Source organism: Hypoxylon fragiforme (genome assembly GCF_022984875.1).
Source record: "Hypoxylon fragiforme strain CBS 206.31 chromosome Unknown GGS25scaffold_5, whole genome shotgun sequence".
NCBI lineage: Eukaryota > Fungi > Ascomycota > Sordariomycetes > Xylariales > Hypoxylaceae > Hypoxylon > Hypoxylon fragiforme.
Window position 1 is genome coordinate 18,736 of NW_026054760.1, and position 19,422 is coordinate 38,157.

Consider the following 19,422-nt stretch of genomic DNA (forward strand, 5'->3'; position numbering starts at 1 on the left):
ACTAAAGCTTATGGTGTTAATCTTTAGGCAGCTTCTGAGTAACGACGTCAGGCACTCCACAGTAGCCTGATCTACTATGGCAATCACATTAATGCCTACGTTTAAGATATGTATTGCACTGGTGTAAAGAAGGTACGCGGGGGGGAAGTGGGGTTATCAAGGTACAATACATAGTTACAGTACACAGTACATTATGTACCTACTAGGGTACGTTTGAAATGACGGGCAGTTGTGTGACGTTTGCGCTGCTATGGTGCTTAATTACAACTCACTTCCAAGGTTGGCTAACCATTTCTAGAGTCTTGGAGCTGGCTACTTACCTAGTTAGGCTTAGTAGTAAGCACACAGAACTCTAAGTTAGTTATGCTATGTAGCTGCCCTATCATTAAGTCCCGAGCCTTCAATGCTCGTCAGTCTCCAGCCATTTTGACTTCGAAGCAACTACGAACTGCGACACATAAGCTGCACTCGGTATACCATTCATCACTCGAAAGGCTGAAGATACGTACTGTGTACGTAGTAGTCAAACCTTCGAAGTATCAGTATCTCGCTCCTTTTCCCCAGCAGACTTCAACATTTTTGCCATGTCCTCCGAAGAAACAAACCCCCTCGCCGAATCCGGCGTCACGATGCACTCCGACAGTGAACAATATTCTGCTGGAGAGGATATCTCGACATCCCCACCCTCTTCATCTTCGCCACCTATTGTTCTCTATAAGCCACCGACCGTTTGGTCTATGCTCCGAGGTGCCGCTATCAACCTTCTGTTGCCGTTTATCAACGGCATGATGTTAGGGTTTGGCGAGTTATTTGCGCATGAGGCTGCGTTTAGGCTAGGATGGGGGGGCACCAGAGTAAGAATCGCTGAAGCTAGAAACATCAACTCAAGGCTCACATATTATGATCCGCAGGTTTTTCCATTCTCACGCCGAAGAACACATCCCATTGGCCCCGGCATCGAAATCCGTGAGCGACAAAAACCTCGGTTTGACCTACAAGACCTCACAAGCCTAGAGTGATACTTTTCATAGGGTTGACTATGTTCACAATTTCAATAGAGCCGGAATAATTGAATACTGGGGAAATGCGCACCATGTATACCTAGTGATTATCTACCTAGGTAGATAACATGCCTCAGTAGTTACCTAGGTTAGTACTATGTGCTTCACATCTTGGGCAGTCTCTGCCTATATAGGTATATAGTGCATATACACGGTATTGGATTGAACTGAACTGAACTGAACTGAACTGGGGTTCGGTGTGATGGGCGGGCAAAATACCAAAAGAAAGGTAATAGGATGTTAAGGTCTGTCTGTATGAGGCTGTGGAAAAGAAATGTTGAATGGTAGAATAACTTACAGGTGGTTGAAAATGCATACTCCATTCAGTACGTCAATGCTTCAGGACTTTGCATTATGTACCTACATCAAATAGTTGCATACTACGGTATTACTACCAGACATACGTGTACATGATGCTACCCTTGTATGCAGTACCTAGTACCTACACATATGTATGTAATATGTAGTTATGTCTATAACTAGTAGGCACAGCAGTGACGGACCGTAGAATATTGCAACATTGAATGCCTCAGGTGAAGTTAAAAGAGTTCACAATCGTCCAAAGTTTGTGCTCGATGTTGTACTATGTACATACCTAGTTTGTAGGTCCGATATTTAAGCCGTATCGATAGGTAGTAACCAGGTATAACTATAACAACTTAAGTAGGTACTTGTACATATATAGTATTCAGTCAATCCCGCAAAAATATTCAATTTGTCGACCTTGACCTCGACCTCGCCCTCGACTTCAATTCAGAGTCCATATTCCACCACAGCCATTATGTTGCCTAGTAGGGGACTCTTGAAGTCAGGCTCAGCTCCGATTCTACGGAATGGCTGGTGTGCGCGGACACAGGTAATTACCTATATTTCCACCGTTATATCTACCAAATCCCAATGGCGCATAATAACTAAAAACTGACAATTTTTTTGACATATTTATAGTGCGCTCGACCTCTTCAACTTCCCATACGACATTTCTCTCAGAAGCCGTCGCCGTCTAGTGTTGTATTAAATCGATTACGCTGCGCATCCTCTACTATACCGGCGTCATTATTTAATTCTCGCGCCACTGTAGCGACTACTATCACTGCATCTAGTGTCTTCGCCCAGCGTTCTGGAGCTTCGCGAAACCTATCGCTCTGGCCATTCTCTTCGAAACCAAAGCCTCCCACCGACGCCCAGACTCCTTTTGAAACCTCCACAGAGCCATCAACGCTTGCTTCCCAATATGAAGCCCCATCGAACAGTTTGCTTGAAAGTCATGCCGCCAGTACCTCTTCATCTCCAGCGTCTTCATATACTTCGCCATCGACCCCGGCAGATTCCCCCGCCTTAGATTCGGTCCCGCAATTCGGAGATGCTTTTGACGGTCTAGACATGGAATCTGTCCTTGATATTCCTGAGCAAATAGGCTACCTCAAAAGTCTTGGTCTGGACTTCGGATGGGGGCCAACTAGCTGCTGTCAATGGGTTCTTGAGCATATATACATATACTCCGGTATGCCTTGGTGGGCAACCCTTGCTACTGTCGCTATTTTATGGCGTGCTGCCATGTTCTTCCCCACCCTCACTTCCAGCAAGCACGCTGCGCTAGTGCAACAGGTCAGTACGAGTCCCGCCTATATCCAAGCGAAGGCGGAGATGGATGAGGCCATGTGGCGAACCGGCGATCGCGTTGCCCAGATGCGTGCACGTGAAAAGATTATGAGATTGAAAAAGGAGACTGGCGCTAGTATGATGAAGTCTCTCGTGGCAGTTTGGACGGTTCCTTTCAGTTATGGCATGTTTCGAATATTCCGCGCCATGGCCGCCATACCCGTACCTAGCTTAGAGACGGGAGGTTTTGCCTGGTTTACCGACCTTACTGTCCATGACCCTTATTTCATTCTACCTATATCATCTCTAGCTCTCGCTGCTCTCATGTTCAAGGTAGGTACCACGGCTATTTTATCATGAAACTTCTTAAAAAGATGTGACTAACCTTCCCATCAGCAAACGCAAGCCACCCAACTAGTACGTAGCCCTATGGCCGATCAGATGGCTTGGGTAATGAAATGGGTCCTCCCCCCTATGATGTTTCTATGTACCGCATGGCTTCCGGCCGGTATCCAATGGTTTTTCCTACTACTCACTGCCGGCACTGTCGTGCAGACATCAGCAACTCTCAACCCAGGCATCCGTCGCTGGGCCGGCCTCCCCCCTCTTCCCATTAGGGGCCTCGGACCAACTGGTGCTGCTGGTGCGACTGGTCCTATCTGGCAAGCACCAACGCCCTCGAAGCCTGCACCCAGTTCCGAAGGTATAGCCTCGTTGCCAAAGAGCCTTCTTGGCGTTGACAAGCAGAAAGAGGAGTGGAAGAAGGCGCAGGCGTATGAGGAGCGAAGAGCTATGGAAGAGAAGGAAAAGGAGTACCGAAGGATGGAGGAGCTGCGACGAAGACGTTCCGGGAGGAGATCATGAAAGTGAAAGTGGCACTTGACGCGCTAGAATATCTAGCTTATGTACGATGTGAACGCCAGGATTGTAACATACCAAAGCATAGACGAGTACTTTATCCCTCTCACAAGTGGTGCTTACTGCTGATGAATTCATCTAGCCACATAGTAGGTTAAGATACCTATCTATGTATACACGTACCCGCAACGCCAAGCACAATGTACATAGATGCTTCATGAGTGCCTACGTATTCGTACGTAGGTTGGTATATACATAAGGATAGCTTAGGTCCCTCTTCCACTGAGAGCTAGGTGCATACGTAGGTACCTTTTTGCTTCATTTAGATACTTTAAGGGTTAAAACTGCAGGGTTATGTAACTTGACTCAAGCCATGAAGCCATATCTCACGGGTCGCCAATTGACTACTCCCGCCACCCCTCGTCTCATTCGAAAGGAACCCGGTCAATTCTTGATTCTTTGGGTAGGTCCATTGATGCAAAATGCGAATCCCAAGAAGAATTACCAAGGAAGGGGGTCATCGTCTCCGTGTCAACAAGCTTAGTAATCCACATCCCCTCCCCCCCCTTTCCCTTCTCTCCCACCAATCAGAAATGCCCAGTACAAAGGTACTAGGCACCTAGGCAGGTAGGTGGTGGATCGTTTGTCTACTGGCTTTTCAAGAATGAAGTGTACTGTTGCTTCGAATACTAACACAAAGGAAGAGGCTATAAGCTCCCAAGTCTACCAAGATCTAGTGATCTTTCGCTATATGCTTTTCATGATGCACAAGAATGGGGCGTCGAATAGAAGTAGGAAACATAAAAGAAGAACAAGGTGCGAAATAAGTTTCCCATGCTAGAATACAGTCCCATCCGAATCGATCAAGATGGGAGGCTCTTTTGTGTTTGGTCGGCTGACCTCCGCAATTTCACGACCACCCTGTAGATTTTGTGTTAGCTTTCTTGCGCCAGTAGTTATGTTTGTTTATGGCAAAGGGTTGCTTGCTCGCAACTTACCTTCCAACTTCCCGCCTCTAGCAGTTGTGCCAATGTTAACTCGCCACCATTGAGTTCCTTCTTTAGAGCCTTGTTGACCTCGACTAAAAGTTGGTCAAGGAAGCCCACTGTGACACCTCTCCACTCCACGATTACATCGTCACTCGGCTCAAACATTGGCGCTACCTCAACGCCCTTGCTGCCCGTCCGTCGGCAATAATCGCTATAATGCTGTAGACCGCGGTCTAAATCGTCAGGCTTAAGTGTCAAAACACCAAGGTCGATGAACAACCCTCCATTTCTGTACTCGGGCAGGCCTGTTAAAAGCTCAGTGCCAGCGAACTGAATCTTGAGTATGTTTTGCATGGGTTGCATCAACGAATAGGTGAGCCACTGCGTAAGCTTGTGGAAGGGAAGTATGGATTCCCAGGCCGCAGCACCTGGCCCTGACTGGGAGTTGGGGAAGGGCGAAAGGCCGGGAGAACTAGGCTGCGATACCTGTTGTGGCATGGAGGAGCAGGGCCATGCGTCGCCAAGTGAGACCCCGTCAATGGCTGTCCGCGATGGCGGCCAGATTGGTCCAAGCCCAGTCATAAGTACATTCCAAAACACGGGGAGAACTACAATAGGAGTTGAAGAAGCTTGTGTGGTTGGGTGTGCGACAAGATAATCTGCACATATTAAACTGATTAGCTCTGCTCAATTGCCTCTTAGGTGCCCTATTAGAGTTGGGGGGGGTTCTTTTTTTCTTTTTTCTTTTTTTTTTTTTGCTTCATTTGCTTTTGCTTGTTTCCTCTTTTTCCTTTTTCGTTCCTTTTTTTTTCCCTTGTAAAACGAAGAGAAAATCACACATATTATAGGATTTTAACATACCGATCATGCATCCAGGTCGTCCATCATCACCGAAATAATCGGCTTTTTCTAATGCGTCGCCAAGTCGAATCAGCAGATTCGCTCTACCCTCTAAGCCAGCGATCTCGTTTCCAGGTTGTGACTGCATGCCCTTGGCCAGTTGCTCGACGGTTAGGTTTCGGAGACCACCCTTATCCACCTGAAACTTGTTTGACGGACTGCTAGAAAATAGTCCCTATTCAGAGGATCAAGGTTAGCATAACATCCCTCTTTAGTCCATATATGAATATATCCATTATCCAGGGCTCTGAGGTGTGCAAGCAGTACGTACAGCCTTGAACATTTCCAGACTAGCTACAGCCAAGCCCTCGGATCTTCGGTAGATACGGCCATTCTCAGCGCTCTTGAATCCCCAGGAAGTACCTGCGCCAGCGTCAAGCAAAACGCTGACGAGGAATAGGTCTATCAATCGACGGCATTTCTCGCTATTGTCGACCGTTTCGGGGAAGGTTGCAAGCAGATTAGCGATTCGGTCCCGGCCGCCAACGCAGAAGTGCTGATATCGGCCGTGAGATGGGATGGACGAAAACGGAGCGTCATAGTCTCGCTATTGTTGTTTTTCACATGGTTAGCAACAGTAGACGGCAAATGTACCATACACACAAGACAAGTGAGCCAGCTTATCAACCGGCTCAATTGGCTAAGAGAATAGAGGTCAAACCTTGATGATGCCACAGACGAAGCTGACAACGTCCGGGAACTTGCTCATGTCAACATCGAAGTGGTTAAGGGCATTGCGCAAGGCTTTGTCGGTGACGATCTTAGACCGCTCGCGTACGGAGCCCAAACTCTTTAGGTAGCCGGCCGCATCGAGTGACGGATCCGGAGGCTTGGGTAAGTTGACTCGAATCATTGGATGCGGCGTTAAGGGGGTGAGGGGTGTCGGTGGCACGCTACCAGCTGAAGCGCGATTATTGTAAATATGAATGCGCGAATTGCTCGTCGAGGGACTCTTGATATTAGACCCTTCGGAATTCAGGCTGGCCGAGTCGTTGCCTGTTTCACCTCTGCTGCTTCTAGGAAAGATAGTACTGACTACCTTAGACGCTTTGGGCTTTCGGGAAAAGAGACCCATATTGTCATGTATGTATGCCCAATTGCTTTTTATTTAAAGGTCGTGTTTGCTTGGTCGTTGTCCCCTCTCGTGTTCACGCGCCACAACCACTTTTTTGCTCCCTCTTTTTCTTGATTTTAATCTATTTATTCTTTTTGTCTTAGGTAGGTCGTATGTGGTTGGTCGGTTGGTGAGACTTCTGCTTGGTTAGGTTTGGTGTAAGTGCAGAACCAGCAAGGAGATCGCTCAAACCAAGCACGAAAGAAAACGGGGAGGGGTAGGTACCTGTGCAGCTGTGCTACGTAGGTCAGATAGCTAAGAGCTACCCAAGCTAAGGAGCTGCTAGGCAAGCACGTATTATAAAGGGGGGAGACAGGGCTCTCACTTCCTTCCCTTTTTTATTTTCTTTTTTATAATTATTTTTCTTCCTTCGCTTCTTTTTTTTTTTTAATTTTCTCTCACTTCCTCATGGGCTGATAGATCTACCCAATTAGCGACTGTATACCTAGTAAGAGTTACCTTATCTAGGTAGTAAGACAATCGTGCAGCTTCCAGCTAAGGTTAGTGGGGTGAGCTTGGGTAAGTTAGCAGGGAAAGTGGTAAATGTGGGGGGAAGGAAAAAAATTGAAAAATAATAATTCAGGGGGGGGGAGAAAGAATCTGCCTGAATTAAGGGAGTAATAATATTCCTGGGGATGTAGTTATAACGTCTACTGGGTAAGTATGGTCTGATAGTCACATCAACTGACTCACCTATCTCTGAAACCATATGACTTGACTTGAAAAATGACAAAGTAAATCCGATAAAACCGCCTTTGGTATGTCTGTTATAGAACAATAAAATTACTAAGGAGGTAGAGCGAAGAAAGATAGCCTTGAAACCGACAAATTAGAGAGAGAGGATGTAGGTGTATGAGTATGAGAAATTTGAACTAAGGGGGAAAGAGTTGAAACGAGAGGGCTTATGAAGAAATACAATATTATTAACGGGATTTGAATTTCTCGGCTCTAGAGGATTTACAATTAAGTTAACTATTAGGATTAAAAAAGGTAGGTAAATCAAAAAAAAATTATTAGTTAGTATGTAGAAAGGGCAGTATGATTGCCTAGACGAAAGAGAATGCGGCAGTTGGCCTAAAGGTACTACATAGGAACATTGAAGCTCTATGAGATGGGAGACAAAAGTTCGTCCTGTCTCTCCATGCATACTATGTACTAACCTAGGCTATGTATTTCTCTTCAAAGTCCACTAACCATATTACGTGTTTAAACTCATTCAGGAGATCGGCTCTGTGGTGGAGCTTACACCTTGCTGGGATTCATCAGGATCAGCAGGAACCGCCTAACTGGGGACGGGGAAGACCAGGGGTTTGTTAAGGTTACTAGCTAGGGGTGTCAGGGGCCGCCTAAGGTTCCCGACTGAGCTGCTTCTTACAATATGATTTGCTTCCCGTCCCTTAAGGATTGCGACTATGGTATGTACCTACATACAACATAATACCCTAGAATCCTAGATAGTACGACATAGTAGATATACATAGTATGTACTATCAATACATCAATACCACCCTCTCATAGTACTATGCAATACATACCCTTGTCAGGGACACATCAAACAAATTTTCATAAGTCCACCCTTACTGCCTTCCAGCCCTTCTTGGTGCGCCAGGGAATACCTTTCATTGATATTGGCCTTGCCGGGGGATAATCCGACTGGGAGGCCTAATTTGCTGATTGAATTACAATCAAACTCTTCAACATTTTCCTTCCCCTTCCTTCCACGATTCCTTTTATGAAATGCACACACAGTGACACACTACATACATCAACACACAAACGCTCAATAACATCTCTCTTATACCTAGATATCCATGGGTGGCATGTTAGCTTGATGACATGCAGATGTATGTGCGAACGCCGCCAGTGGCACGGGTCAAAATCTGCTGTCAGGGGCCATCTACTCCGTACCATAAATAATAAAGTCGCGGTGTTCCAAACTGTTTGTTTGCTGGTCACTTATGTATTTATACTGCCTATATACTGCCTATGCATGTAATATGCACATTTCAAAGCTATTGATTGTGATTTAGTTACATATGTAGTTAAAAACCACCACATGTACCTCCTTACGACCCTCATATCTAAAACCTAGCAGCTATCTCAGCCTACCTAGGTACCTGCATATGTAGGATCTTGAACGGCGATAGGGATGCGCCAGTTTACTTGAACGTCATGGGTATAGGCAATCTCGTTGTAATATAACTTAGGTAAGTCGACAATATATAATAGGAGCATGCGATCCCAGCACTCGCCTATCTTATTTTATTAATAACCAATATAATCTGTGAATGTACCTTGCCTATTACATATTATGTAATTAATACCTACCTAGGTGAGTTGATAGGTTATTACATACATATGTAACCGGTTAGGTTAGTATGTTTAGATGATGTTCAAAAGGCTCTGCCCACGTGCATGCACTATATGCATTAGTACTAATGATGTATCCAAAACATTGAATACAGACTGCATACCTACATACTACATAGTGTATACTACATACATGGATGGCCTTAGAAACTCTTCACGCATCATACAACATACGATAACTAATAGATCCCTACTATGTAGACAGTAGATTAGTTCGTGAGATAAGTAATAATTCCATCACTATCATGACAGCCGTAGCACATGCCGGCTCGTGCACCGGATCGAGCATCCGCCAGCTCTAATAGGCCTAGGCCTAGAGTCCAAGTTTTAAGATATGCGACTTGCGGGGAGAAACAACAAGCTGTCGATAGTTAGACCCGTTTATTTATCGGGCAAATCTAGATCCAAGGGGCTGGTTCGCAATTCAAGACCTACATACTTGGTACAGACCGTACAGGTAAATAGGTAATACATAGCATTCATCGCCTACATGTACTCAATACCAGGTAATAGGTAATAGGTATGTGATATGTATGCGTAGAGGTAAGGTACTTGGTACTACCCAGGGTACTTAGGGTAGGTTACATATAAAAACTAATAAGAAGACTAGCCGTTTAGCTACTAAAGTCTAACATAACTAATATAGGCAGGCACATTAGAGTTTGCGTTGAACTTCAGGGTTCAAGGCTTCCTGAAAAGAGACAGCTTCGATTCATCGACTCCCCAGTACGATGTCCTAGGTCTGTGCAAGGGCTTGGGCACTGAAGAAACTCTAAGTAATGCGGTAACGTCTTATGGATCCATCCACACTCTCGGATCGCTACATGACAGGGGCGACCCAAAGACGAACTCCAGATGTCGTTGAACGTTTTCAACGTCGTCGTCACTCTTTATGATTCCTGGTCCGTACCTGCATTTGGCATTAGCACATACTGGGTAGTACTAGGCGCCTAACTAGGTACCTAGTAGTAATACCCTAGGTACGTGGAGAATCTCTCCGCTCCTACCAAGTAGCAAATAAAATCTGTGTAATTCGAAAGCAGGGAAAGAGTTGAAAGATTATGGCCTTTCGGTGTATAACTCTGTTCCTAACTTCCTGTAATAAGCCTGCCTAACCTAAGTAGTTACTGCCACTGAGTGAGGTTTAATTCGATGGAGTATTATTCGTCTTAAAAGGTCCCAAGACGTCTTGTAGCGAAAGCTATTTCCTACATATAAGTCGAGACAAAGACCCGGGCTCGATGTCAAAAAGAAATTTAAAAAAAAAATTAATATGTCACTAATTGCATAATTGCTCGGCATATTGTACAGCGTTCGCAGGTGATTGAGTATGATTTATACTATACAATACCATAATTAACAAAATCACCCTATTACATACCCTTTCAGATTTGAAGATGAACAATTCTAACGTAAGAGGCCCCCTGTTTTACTTATATGCTGTTCAGGCGTGTAATCCAGTGAACTATATATAACAAACAGAACACCCGGCACCAGGTAGGAATAGACTGGTCTCTGTTAGATAAGCATTACAGCCTCATATTCGGATTAGGTACCTACCTATCTACATAGGTGTCTAGTAGGTGCCTTGGAGTTAATTCTGGATTCATCTCAACTTAAGTACCGAAGGACTTGTAGGAATGCCGGAACAAGGTCATGAAGCTACTGCGTAATTGTTACAATAAGGAGCACTTCACTCGGTACATAACAAATACTATATATCTGTTGGAGTAGGGCCATATCAATGGTAGTCACAATCTAAATGTCCCCCTCCATAAGGCAAGAAAAATAACGCAGAGAATCAAAAGATATTAAAGAACCAGGAAACCGGCGATCAGAAAGGTTATCTACTACCTATTGACTACTGGGTACCTAGGGACTTGGGTTTACTGTATACCTACCTAGGTAGGTAGGTAGATCTATTACATAGTAAGATGCCCAATCTCTTCCCACAAAAACATGGCGGAAGTTAGTGTACAGCATCATCGTCCCATGCACCTTCACCTACAAGTCAATGCCCACCTAGCCGAGCAATAACTCTTAACATCCCAAGTTATGTCACTGGTGAACGGTAGAGATGGCGAGGACTCTCGTTCCAATAGAGCTGTCTCGGGTATGCCTGACTTCCTCATAGGCACCTCTACTCATATCTCCTATGCCCAGTAGCATTAGAGCGCGCAGTAAATGCATCCAGATCCTTGAGACCTTCTTCTAGCACAGCTAGCTTCTTCTGTAAAGCGGCACGTTCTTTCACTGTCTCATCATCTTCTGACCCTAGTTGTTCAACTTTCTCCTCTGTAAGATCCCATACGGTATCCGGAGAGAACCTTGAATTTTTGAAAATTAGTAACTGACTAAAAAATGATTGCCTTCTAGTCTCACCCGCCGTTTTCGGGGGAGGAGGTGGGGGGGGGTGTAACTTACACATCTGGTAGGCATTGGATTAAGCAGACCTCGATGGCGTTTACGCTGATATCGTCAGTGAACTTCTTCAACGCAACCTACAAAGCATTAGCATTCATTTTCGAGCATTGAATAAGATGCACCAGTTCAGAATCAACTGATAGCTTGCTACTATACCTGATAGTATGCTTCGGCAACGTCGGCCGCCAACGAAGCAGTGTAATCCTTAACATTGGGTCGAGTCCCTTTCATCAAGCCATTGAGTAGCTGACCTAGGTTCACCGTTGCAGTAACTGGTGCATCCTTTGTTGTGTACTTGCATAACGTGCTAGACAATACGTTAAAATGTCGGTCATGACGCGACTTTTGGGTTTTTTCCACGGTATCGGTCAAGTAGTCGTTGTATGTGATCGGATGGATAGACAAATGGGGCATCAACAACTCGTCAACTTTTGCTTGCAGATTCTGCCGGAGTCGGTGCAATTGAGGCTGGATGTGCCTTGTCATGAGGCGAGATCTGGTGTTTTCATCCGAGATTTCCGACACAATCTTGTTGAAAGTGAGAAGGGCAGCCCCATGTATCTGCTCAACGAGATTATGCGTGATTCGTTCCCAAGGTTTGCACTGTCTACTGAATAGATCCCCAACGACTAAAGGATTGTACGTTCCAGGGAGTTCACGCCCTCGGCATTCGATCATAAGTTCCTTCACAATTTCCAGATATGACTCCCTCATAATATACTGCTGCCGCGAAGTCCTAGTGGGTTTCAGGTCGTCTTCCACGATTTCTAGGGCGTGGCCATCGGCACGCATCTTTACAGCATAGTTACTGACAATCTTCTGTACGTTGGCGCGTAGTCGCCTGCTAAGCGCCTCCTGCTGGCCCTGGCCTGGGAAAGACTCAAAAAATTGATCCGCATATACCCCATCAATAGCTGCTCGGACTAGTTTGCATAGACGGCTGCTTATGCGCTGAAGATAAGTATGCTTCTCTCTCTGTGTGCTACGTGCCTCGCCAAGTTGCAATAGCTTGGCTTTGCAATCCTTGATTCCCGATTGCACCTCTGTCTTGACTCCTGGTAGTCCAGTCTGAATCTGATTCCAAAGGATCTTTCGCAGCCGCTCTCTCAGTGGTTCAACTCCAAGTTGCGATGAGTCAATAGTGTTCCAGGCAGAGTCAGCAAAGAACTCGGTTTCCCTATTGTCCCTCTCCTCGATGGTGTCGTCAGCTGTAGCGTGGCTTCTATTACGTAGGACGTGCCATCCGAGATGTAGCTTCACATTCAGGTTCTGTGCCAGCTCCACGTAATACTTTTCACTATCCGAGCCCATGTCGATCTTGTCTGGTTTCGTAATGAGACCAAGCGTCCTCATACCGGACTGGTCGATCTGTCGCGCAAACTTGGTCACTGGTTGGTTGGTAAAAGGATTGTCGGCTGCGATGACAGCTAGAATGATGCTGCGACTTTGGTTCATATATGATACCACAAGGTCCTCGACCAGGGCAGCGTCATCATCAGATTGGTTCTTGTCGGAGGCGCCAAATAAGCCAGGCAGGTCGACGAGAGTGAGGTTCGGGGCGTCTGGTGATGTGCTCTCGACTCGCAAAACATCGGTGGTGAAAACCCTGGCACCAGCGTTGCCGGTGAGACCCATCGCCTCTTTAGCATTCTCGACAATGGTGTAAAAGTCATCTTGGTCCTCTGACATTGTCCTGGTGAAGGCTGACAGCCGGGCTCTCTCCTCATTGGTCCGGTCTTTGCCAGGCTGAATATTCACCTTGATTTCATGATTGTTGCCTCGTCGGAGTATCAATTCGGTAGCGAAGCGTGTGCAGAGACCTTCAGAAGTCGGAAAGGCAATGCCGGAAAGGGATTCAAGGGTGGAACTTTTCCCGGATGATTGACTACCGCACACAATGATCTGTGGTAGGTCAACATAGTGACTGACACCATGAGATCTAAGTGAGTCAACGATGTCAAGTAGATCCCGGTGATTTTCGGACTGGATGAATCCTGCAGTCTTGCGAGAAATGTCCTCGGCGAGATCCATTGTGAGTTTGGTAGATTTGTTTGTGTTTCTTCGCGTCATTGAAGTGATACAAGTATTTTACACTTGACGGGTATAGTTATTTTGAGAAGTGGTGAAGGTGGTCAGATACTGGTTGAAAACCTGGACGTCTGGAGAGAACTGCTATGTGGTGTAGAGTACCTTAGGTAGGTTCATATATACCCTACAATGCCTACATATGTAGGTAGCTAACACTACTAGGTAGGCAGTTCAATGTTCAATGTTTCCAAGGTTGTGTTTGTATCTAGTATGTATCGCCCTAGTTCAACATTGAATGTTGCAAGGCTAAATTAAAAATTATGCCTTAGGGTGCTTACTATGTGCATGCCTACTTTGTATGCAGGCACATGCCTGAGTGCCTAAGATGTATCATGATGTTGGTAGATGCTGCATCCATGGATATGTACATCTAGAGCTTCAATGTTGGAACTTGGAAGATGTACTAGTAGGTAACCTTACTAGGTACTGTAGGTAGATACTAACCTTAGCTATGTAGGTCAATAAGTTGAATATTGAATTTAACGTTAGTACATTCATATGGGAATATCTGCATGGTACTATCCTTGTACTATGTAATAGTAGTTACTATCGTATCTAACGTTAAAGTGGCACTGTTGGTTGCACATTTGTGGATCCTGAGATTTACTACTGAATTCATTGTTCAAATGTTGCTTGGCAGTTGTCAAACCATAGGCAGTACTGCTACCACGCTGTAGGGACCAGTACTAGGTAGGGACCGTAGGGTACCTACTACGGCATAGTAGGTACCTAAGGTCCTAAGGTAGGTACTAGGTTAGGGACTGATGACGTTTTATTCGTCGCAAGCCTGGGTTACTAATTCTCCGATCGCGTTGCGACGAACTCGAAACGCGACGAGCTGAACCCTCAAGACTTCTGTCCAACTACATAGCATGTAATCATTCAATCATTCAATCAACTAGTCCACCAACTATCATAGAACAAACTGCTACAAACGCACCTTGCACCTCGATACCCCACGAGGAGTACAACCAATTAGCCACCAAGTGTGATGTCACACTTTTACACAGGATGCCTTCGATCCTCAGCCTTCCTGTCGAGTTGGTTTCGCACGTAATCGACGACCTAGATGTCCATGATATATCTGCCTTCTCTAGATCCTGCCGCGCTCTCCATTACATAACCACCCCCCTCCTTTATGATGTTGCGAAGAATGTAGCCTGGGTTATGTGCTGGGCTGTTGACCAAGGCCGTCAGAAAACACTTGAACACCTCCTTGCAGCCGGGGCCAATCCAAACATTGCTTGGGCCCAGCCCTGTACCAGATCAGAAACTCTTCGATTTATTTGTGGTGACAATCCTCCCACGCCCACCTTAGAAACGAGTTTCCTTTATGGTGCCGAACTATCTAATTTCGGTGCATTGCCGCCTGACTTCCCACCCTACCATGAGGGTGAATTCGAACCCGATAACTCTGACTACGAGGAGGAGGGTATGGTTTTCGGATTTGGAATGTCGGGCTTGGATTATTCAGATGATCTTGACAGTCAATACTATTGGACACCTCTTCACATTGCCGCGCGATGGGGTAATAATGAAATGATCGACCTTCTGTTAAAGTATGGCGCCGACATCCATTCCCTGTCCAGAGGATTTTGCGACTGCATTCTACCCCAAAAGGACTCACACGTATCTCTTAACACTGACACAAGCACCGGAGTCAACCCTATCTGGATGCCTCTACACACCGCTATTTGCCATGGCCACGAATCGACGGTGCGCCTGTTGATTTCCCGAGGTGCTTCTGTCAATATCTCGCCGAGACTATTAGGATCCGATTCTCGTCATGTCACTGCTCTACATAGTGCTTGCTATTCCGATATGAGTTCCATTTCTAGTTTTCTCATAAACAAGGGGTATCAGACCGATGTTGACATCGAGGACCATGCTGGTGCCTCGCCTATAAGTTATGCCTACTTCACCGGCAGCTGGGCCTCGATCGATTTCCTAGTCGAGTCAGGCGCTTCATTGAATGCTCGTCTCGGAAATATGACTCTCCTGAAACATGCCTGTTACGGGGGCCGTTTTGCCGAAGCTCTTCGATTTATTGAATTAGGCGCGGACGTCGCCTCGTCCCTTGAGCCTTCAGATGATACCGACCCAATACTACACTGCTGTTGCACGCCTCAAGTTCGGACCCTGAAGCGCGAATCTGACCAAGAACATTTCAGGGGGGAAATCTTCCGAACTCTTGTAAAACATGGTGCGAATTTGGAAGAAAGGGACAGTAATGCAATGACTCCACTGATGAAAGCGGCTCTTTTCAACGATGATGAAGCCGTCGAAGCTCTTCTTGCAGAGGGCGCTGATATTAACGCGGAAGACGACTCGGGGAAGAACGCCTTATTGAAAGCCTGTAGACCAATAGGGCTAACAAGTCCGAAGGGGGCGATGCTACGCACAGTGAGGGCACTGCTTTCTCACATGCCACCCAATATAGACACATTTGATGCCCTTGCGGCACTCTGTGAATCTCGCAGGCATAGCAAAGACAAAGTTGATGTAGTACGAAGGCTCATTTGGCATGGGGGTCCCCCCAGTCTCGATTCTATTGGAGGGCAAGGGCAATTACTACTTACGAAGGGGATGAGATCGGCTAATTTTGACCTTTGCGATGTATTGTTTGAGACCGGATTAAGAACGCCGAATTCATTAGAACTTGACATCATGGTCAAGTGGTTGATGGAAATAGATAACGCTCGTGCTCTCGAGTATATCACGAAGTTCCAGGATACGAGTAAAGTCTTGAAGGGCGCACGGATAGTCTTTGACGCGATTCAGGCAGGTGCCTCTAGTTGCGCCATATTCTTGATTGGAGCCGGGGCACCGACGGACTACCACACCGACGACGGGGAGAGTTGTTTGATAGAGGCCTGTAAACTGAGGGACACGGCTGTAGCTGAGCTCCTACTTGAATGGAACGGAGTCTCCCCGAACGAGTGTTTCGGCGGAAGCCTCCCCTTGACACACCCCGTCTTGAACGAGAACATACCTATGATCAAGACACTCTTAGAATATGGTGCAGTCATGCATAGGCACCCTAACGGTACTAGAATCAACGGACGGGTGTTTGGCCCCCTTGATCTAGCAATTTTCTGCGGGCTGGAGGAGGCTGTGGAAGCGTTTGTTAATCACGAAAGCTTTTTCGACTCAACTGAAGAGGAGCGCAACGCTCATCTCCAAACAGCCTGTTGTGTAGATGGGGCTGCGTTTGTTGAGGGTAACATACTTGACATTCTACTGACCACAGGCAATCTAAACCCAGACACGATTTTCCCAGGAGTGAATGCCACGCCGTTGCATCTCTCCTTGGAACGGGAAAACCTGGAGGCAGTTATTTGCTTGGTTAGTGCTGGCGCCAACATTCATCAGTATATTCCCCCAGCTAGTTCTTCACTTGTCGCGACGGCCCCAAACCCATTTGAAGGGTCAACGCCGTTGCAATGGGCCATTGAGAATGCTTCCAATTTCTCATTTATCGAAGAATTACTAGTAGATCCGATTGATGCAGGGTATCCCGAAGCGCCTTTATTGAGCTACGTTCGGGCGGCCTGTCGCCGACACAATCCCGAGATGATGAAGCTACTACTTGATGCTGGCCTTGACCCTAATACTTCCGACGAGGCGAACAATTCCTTTTTGAGCATTTTCTGTCAAGCGATTGACACCATTTTGTCCAGTGAAGATCCGGGTTGGTCCGCATCTGAAATCGCCGCCATGTCAGCCAAATGTGTTGTTACACTACTTGATCATGGTGCCGACCCTCATCGAAGGAACGCCGAAGGCATTTCTGCCCTGGACCGTGTGCGCCAAATAATAGCCTATGACGGGTCATCCGAATTCCATCAAGTGCTTGCTAAATCATGGAATGAGGCTTTGATCCTTGATGAAGTAGGAATTCGCGAGAGATAGGTACAGACTGTACAGTAGCCTTAATCAGGAAGAGGAATTTGGGTACAAGACTTTGAAAAAAAAAAAGGGGGAAATGTCTTTGGTTCTAGTTTTACGTAGATACTACTCATGATTTCTATGACCAAATTCATATTATATCATCCTTTTCTACTGAATAGTACAAGGTAGATCGTAGGCCTCCATGTGACGACCTACTACATATAAGGTACCTACATATTTACAAGTCTACTACCTCTCGGATGATGATTCTCGCTTGTGATTTTCCTGGGCAAGTTATACTGCGTTTTACCAATCTTGAAACCAAAAAAGAAAAAAAAAAGTAATCAACAATTAATCAACAATTCTTCTAAAATGATAATGCTCGGAGTTACTGTCTACTTCTATATATGGGTGCAGTGGGGTTACTGATATGATCACTTCCCAACCAAGGAATGCATAGTCAGTTTGCATCTTAACTATATGGTTGATAAATATCAAATGATGGTCACAGTCTCGTCCACTACATCAAAATAGATACCTTCGATCAGCCTCTAGCAACAATGTTGAGCAAGCATCATGATTGAACGTGGAACCCAGCTTCTATGAGTGAAAAATTCGTGGCTTGGGACGTCCAGGGCCATAGATCCTCGTCGAAGCACTGGCAACCCCCTTCCTGATTCACCGCTGGCACGATTCTAACATAATGAGAATGTTCTCTGCCATTGATGGCTATTCCTGGAGAGGATGGCTGGCCACTAGACGGCTCCTCAGTCTTATCCCCAAGGAACTGCGTTACAAGATCGATGAACGCATCAAATCCATCGATATAGCAGGCATGTCCGGCATTTTTGATGACTTTGAAAGCCACAGAGGAACTACCAATATTCTCCCTCAACCCGCACTCGACGTCGCGTCTTAAATCCATCATACTCTCATGTAGGTTTGCATCTTTCTCGCCTATGATGAACAATGCGCCGTCGACCCCCCTGCCTGCTACTTGGGCTAGTGACCGTAACTCAAAGTTCTCGCTTTGGAGAGCAGCACAACACGTCTCAAACCCATCAACGGTCGTATCGAGCATCACTAACTGAATTCGTTCTGCTTCTTGTGGGTTGGCCTCTAACCACTCGCGGCCGAACCAGCGTTGGGCAGTGTCCTCAACGACAGCATCCAGTACTCCCAGCCGACGAGCCGCAGCGACTCTCGGGGCAAATACGTCAAGGGCAAAATCGTTGGCGGGACTACAGGAAATGGTATCGCACACAACAAGCTTGTGGATGATTCCGGGGTGTTTCGCAGCAAAGACTATGCCTGTTGCGGCACCCATGCTAACGCCAACCCAAGCATGTAGTTGTCTAATGGAGAGGTGGTTGAGAAGCTGCAAAACATCGCGAGCCAGGGAATCGAAGGTGGTGGAGGAGAGGTTGGCTGGAACAGTAGATGAACCATGACCCGGCTGATCATAACGTAATACACTAAAGCCTATGGAGGTAAGCCTAGGGACTACGTGGTCCCATGAACGGAAGGGTGCACATAAAGGATTAGAGAGTAGTACAACAGGTGCGTTAGGTTTGGATGGTGATGCTGTCCATTGATATGAGATACTACGTGCATCGGGCAAGACGAAGGCTGAAGGGGCACTAGATATAGACATATTCAATGATATCGAGATACAATCTTACTTAGAAAGAAAGAGGAGTGAGTAGAGAATTTTCAAGGAGATGTTCTTCGATGTTGTTTGCGTCTTTGAGTTGGATACGTAGGGAGTATCGACACGGGGTATTGACATTGCACCTAGGGAAATAAATATATATATATATATATATTTATACATCGTAGGGTCAAAGTGTAGGAGGTAGGCATGCTTTCATACATGTATTTATTGTTCTTGTCAAAGCAATCGTTCCCTGTTAGAACAATATCTAGGTGCCTACCTTACTAGGGTACATAGTAGGTATTATCCAATGAAAACTCTTTTGTATTATTATTTCATAGGTATGTATGTATGTATGTATGTATGTATGTACGAAGGTTGTGGCCAAAAGTTTAGACCAAGATATACCTCCGCCCCACAGTGCGCTACTCTTTTTTGGGCCTCTACCAATAATAGGTATACATTTAACGTCAA

General features: G+C 45.9%; 6 protein-coding genes across 6 annotated transcripts; 3 read left to right on the plus strand and 3 right to left on the minus strand.

The window, feature by feature from the left end:
• Positions 1-222: 222 nt before the first annotated feature.
• On the plus strand, positions 223-1,507 carry GGS25DRAFT_488725 (TOM13-domain-containing protein). The gene is made up of 2 exons (XM_049260842.1): positions 223-854; positions 912-1,507. Exons 1-2 carry the CDS (start codon positions 585-587, stop codon positions 1,017-1,019), a joined length of 378 nt encoding a protein of 125 aa, XP_049116194.1. The 5' UTR covers positions 223-584; the 3' UTR covers positions 1,020-1,507.
• A 335-nt stretch (positions 1,508-1,842) lies between these two features.
• GGS25DRAFT_521218 (60Kd inner membrane protein-domain-containing protein) lies at positions 1,843-3,524 on the plus strand (the record flags this gene model as incomplete). Its single annotated transcript, XM_049264017.1, has 3 exons — positions 1,843-1,917; positions 2,007-2,993; positions 3,057-3,524. 3 exons carry the CDS (start codon positions 1,843-1,845, stop codon positions 3,522-3,524), a joined length of 1,530 nt encoding a protein of 509 aa, XP_049116195.1.
• A 684-nt stretch (positions 3,525-4,208) lies between these two features.
• On the minus strand, positions 4,209-6,869 carry GGS25DRAFT_259947 (DUF1688-domain-containing protein). The gene is made up of 6 exons (XM_049257274.1): positions 6,747-6,869; positions 6,069-6,660; positions 5,679-5,954; positions 5,369-5,582; positions 4,517-5,166; positions 4,209-4,439 (listed from the first exon to the last, which is right to left on the minus strand). The coding sequence occupies exons 2-6, from the start codon at positions 6,480-6,482 to the stop codon at positions 4,356-4,358; spliced, it is 1,638 nt and encodes a 545-aa protein (XP_049116196.1). The 5' UTR covers positions 6,483-6,660; positions 6,747-6,869; the 3' UTR covers positions 4,209-4,355.
• A 3,794-nt stretch (positions 6,870-10,663) lies between these two features.
• Positions 10,664-13,787, minus strand: GGS25DRAFT_260077 (P-loop containing nucleoside triphosphate hydrolase protein). Its single transcript, XM_049257275.1, has 3 exons — positions 11,472-13,787; positions 11,316-11,392; positions 10,664-11,218 (listed from the first exon to the last, which is right to left on the minus strand). The coding sequence occupies exons 1-3, from the start codon at positions 13,383-13,385 to the stop codon at positions 11,032-11,034; spliced, it is 2,178 nt and encodes a 725-aa protein (XP_049116197.1). The 5' UTR covers positions 13,386-13,787; the 3' UTR covers positions 10,664-11,031.
• Positions 13,788-14,194: 407 nt separating this feature from the next.
• Positions 14,195-17,536, plus strand: GGS25DRAFT_488738 (ankyrin). The gene has a single exon (XM_049260843.1). It carries the CDS (start codon positions 14,415-14,417, stop codon positions 17,313-17,315), a length of 2,901 nt encoding a protein of 966 aa, XP_049116198.1. The 5' UTR covers positions 14,195-14,414; the 3' UTR covers positions 17,316-17,536.
• Positions 17,537-17,659: 123 nt separating this feature from the next.
• On the minus strand, positions 17,660-19,122 carry GGS25DRAFT_488739 (zearalenone lactonase). Its single transcript, XM_049260844.1, has one exon. It carries the CDS (start codon positions 18,946-18,948, stop codon positions 17,869-17,871), a length of 1,080 nt encoding a protein of 359 aa, XP_049116199.1. The 5' UTR covers positions 18,949-19,122; the 3' UTR covers positions 17,660-17,868.
• Positions 19,123-19,422: the final 300 nt, after the last annotated feature.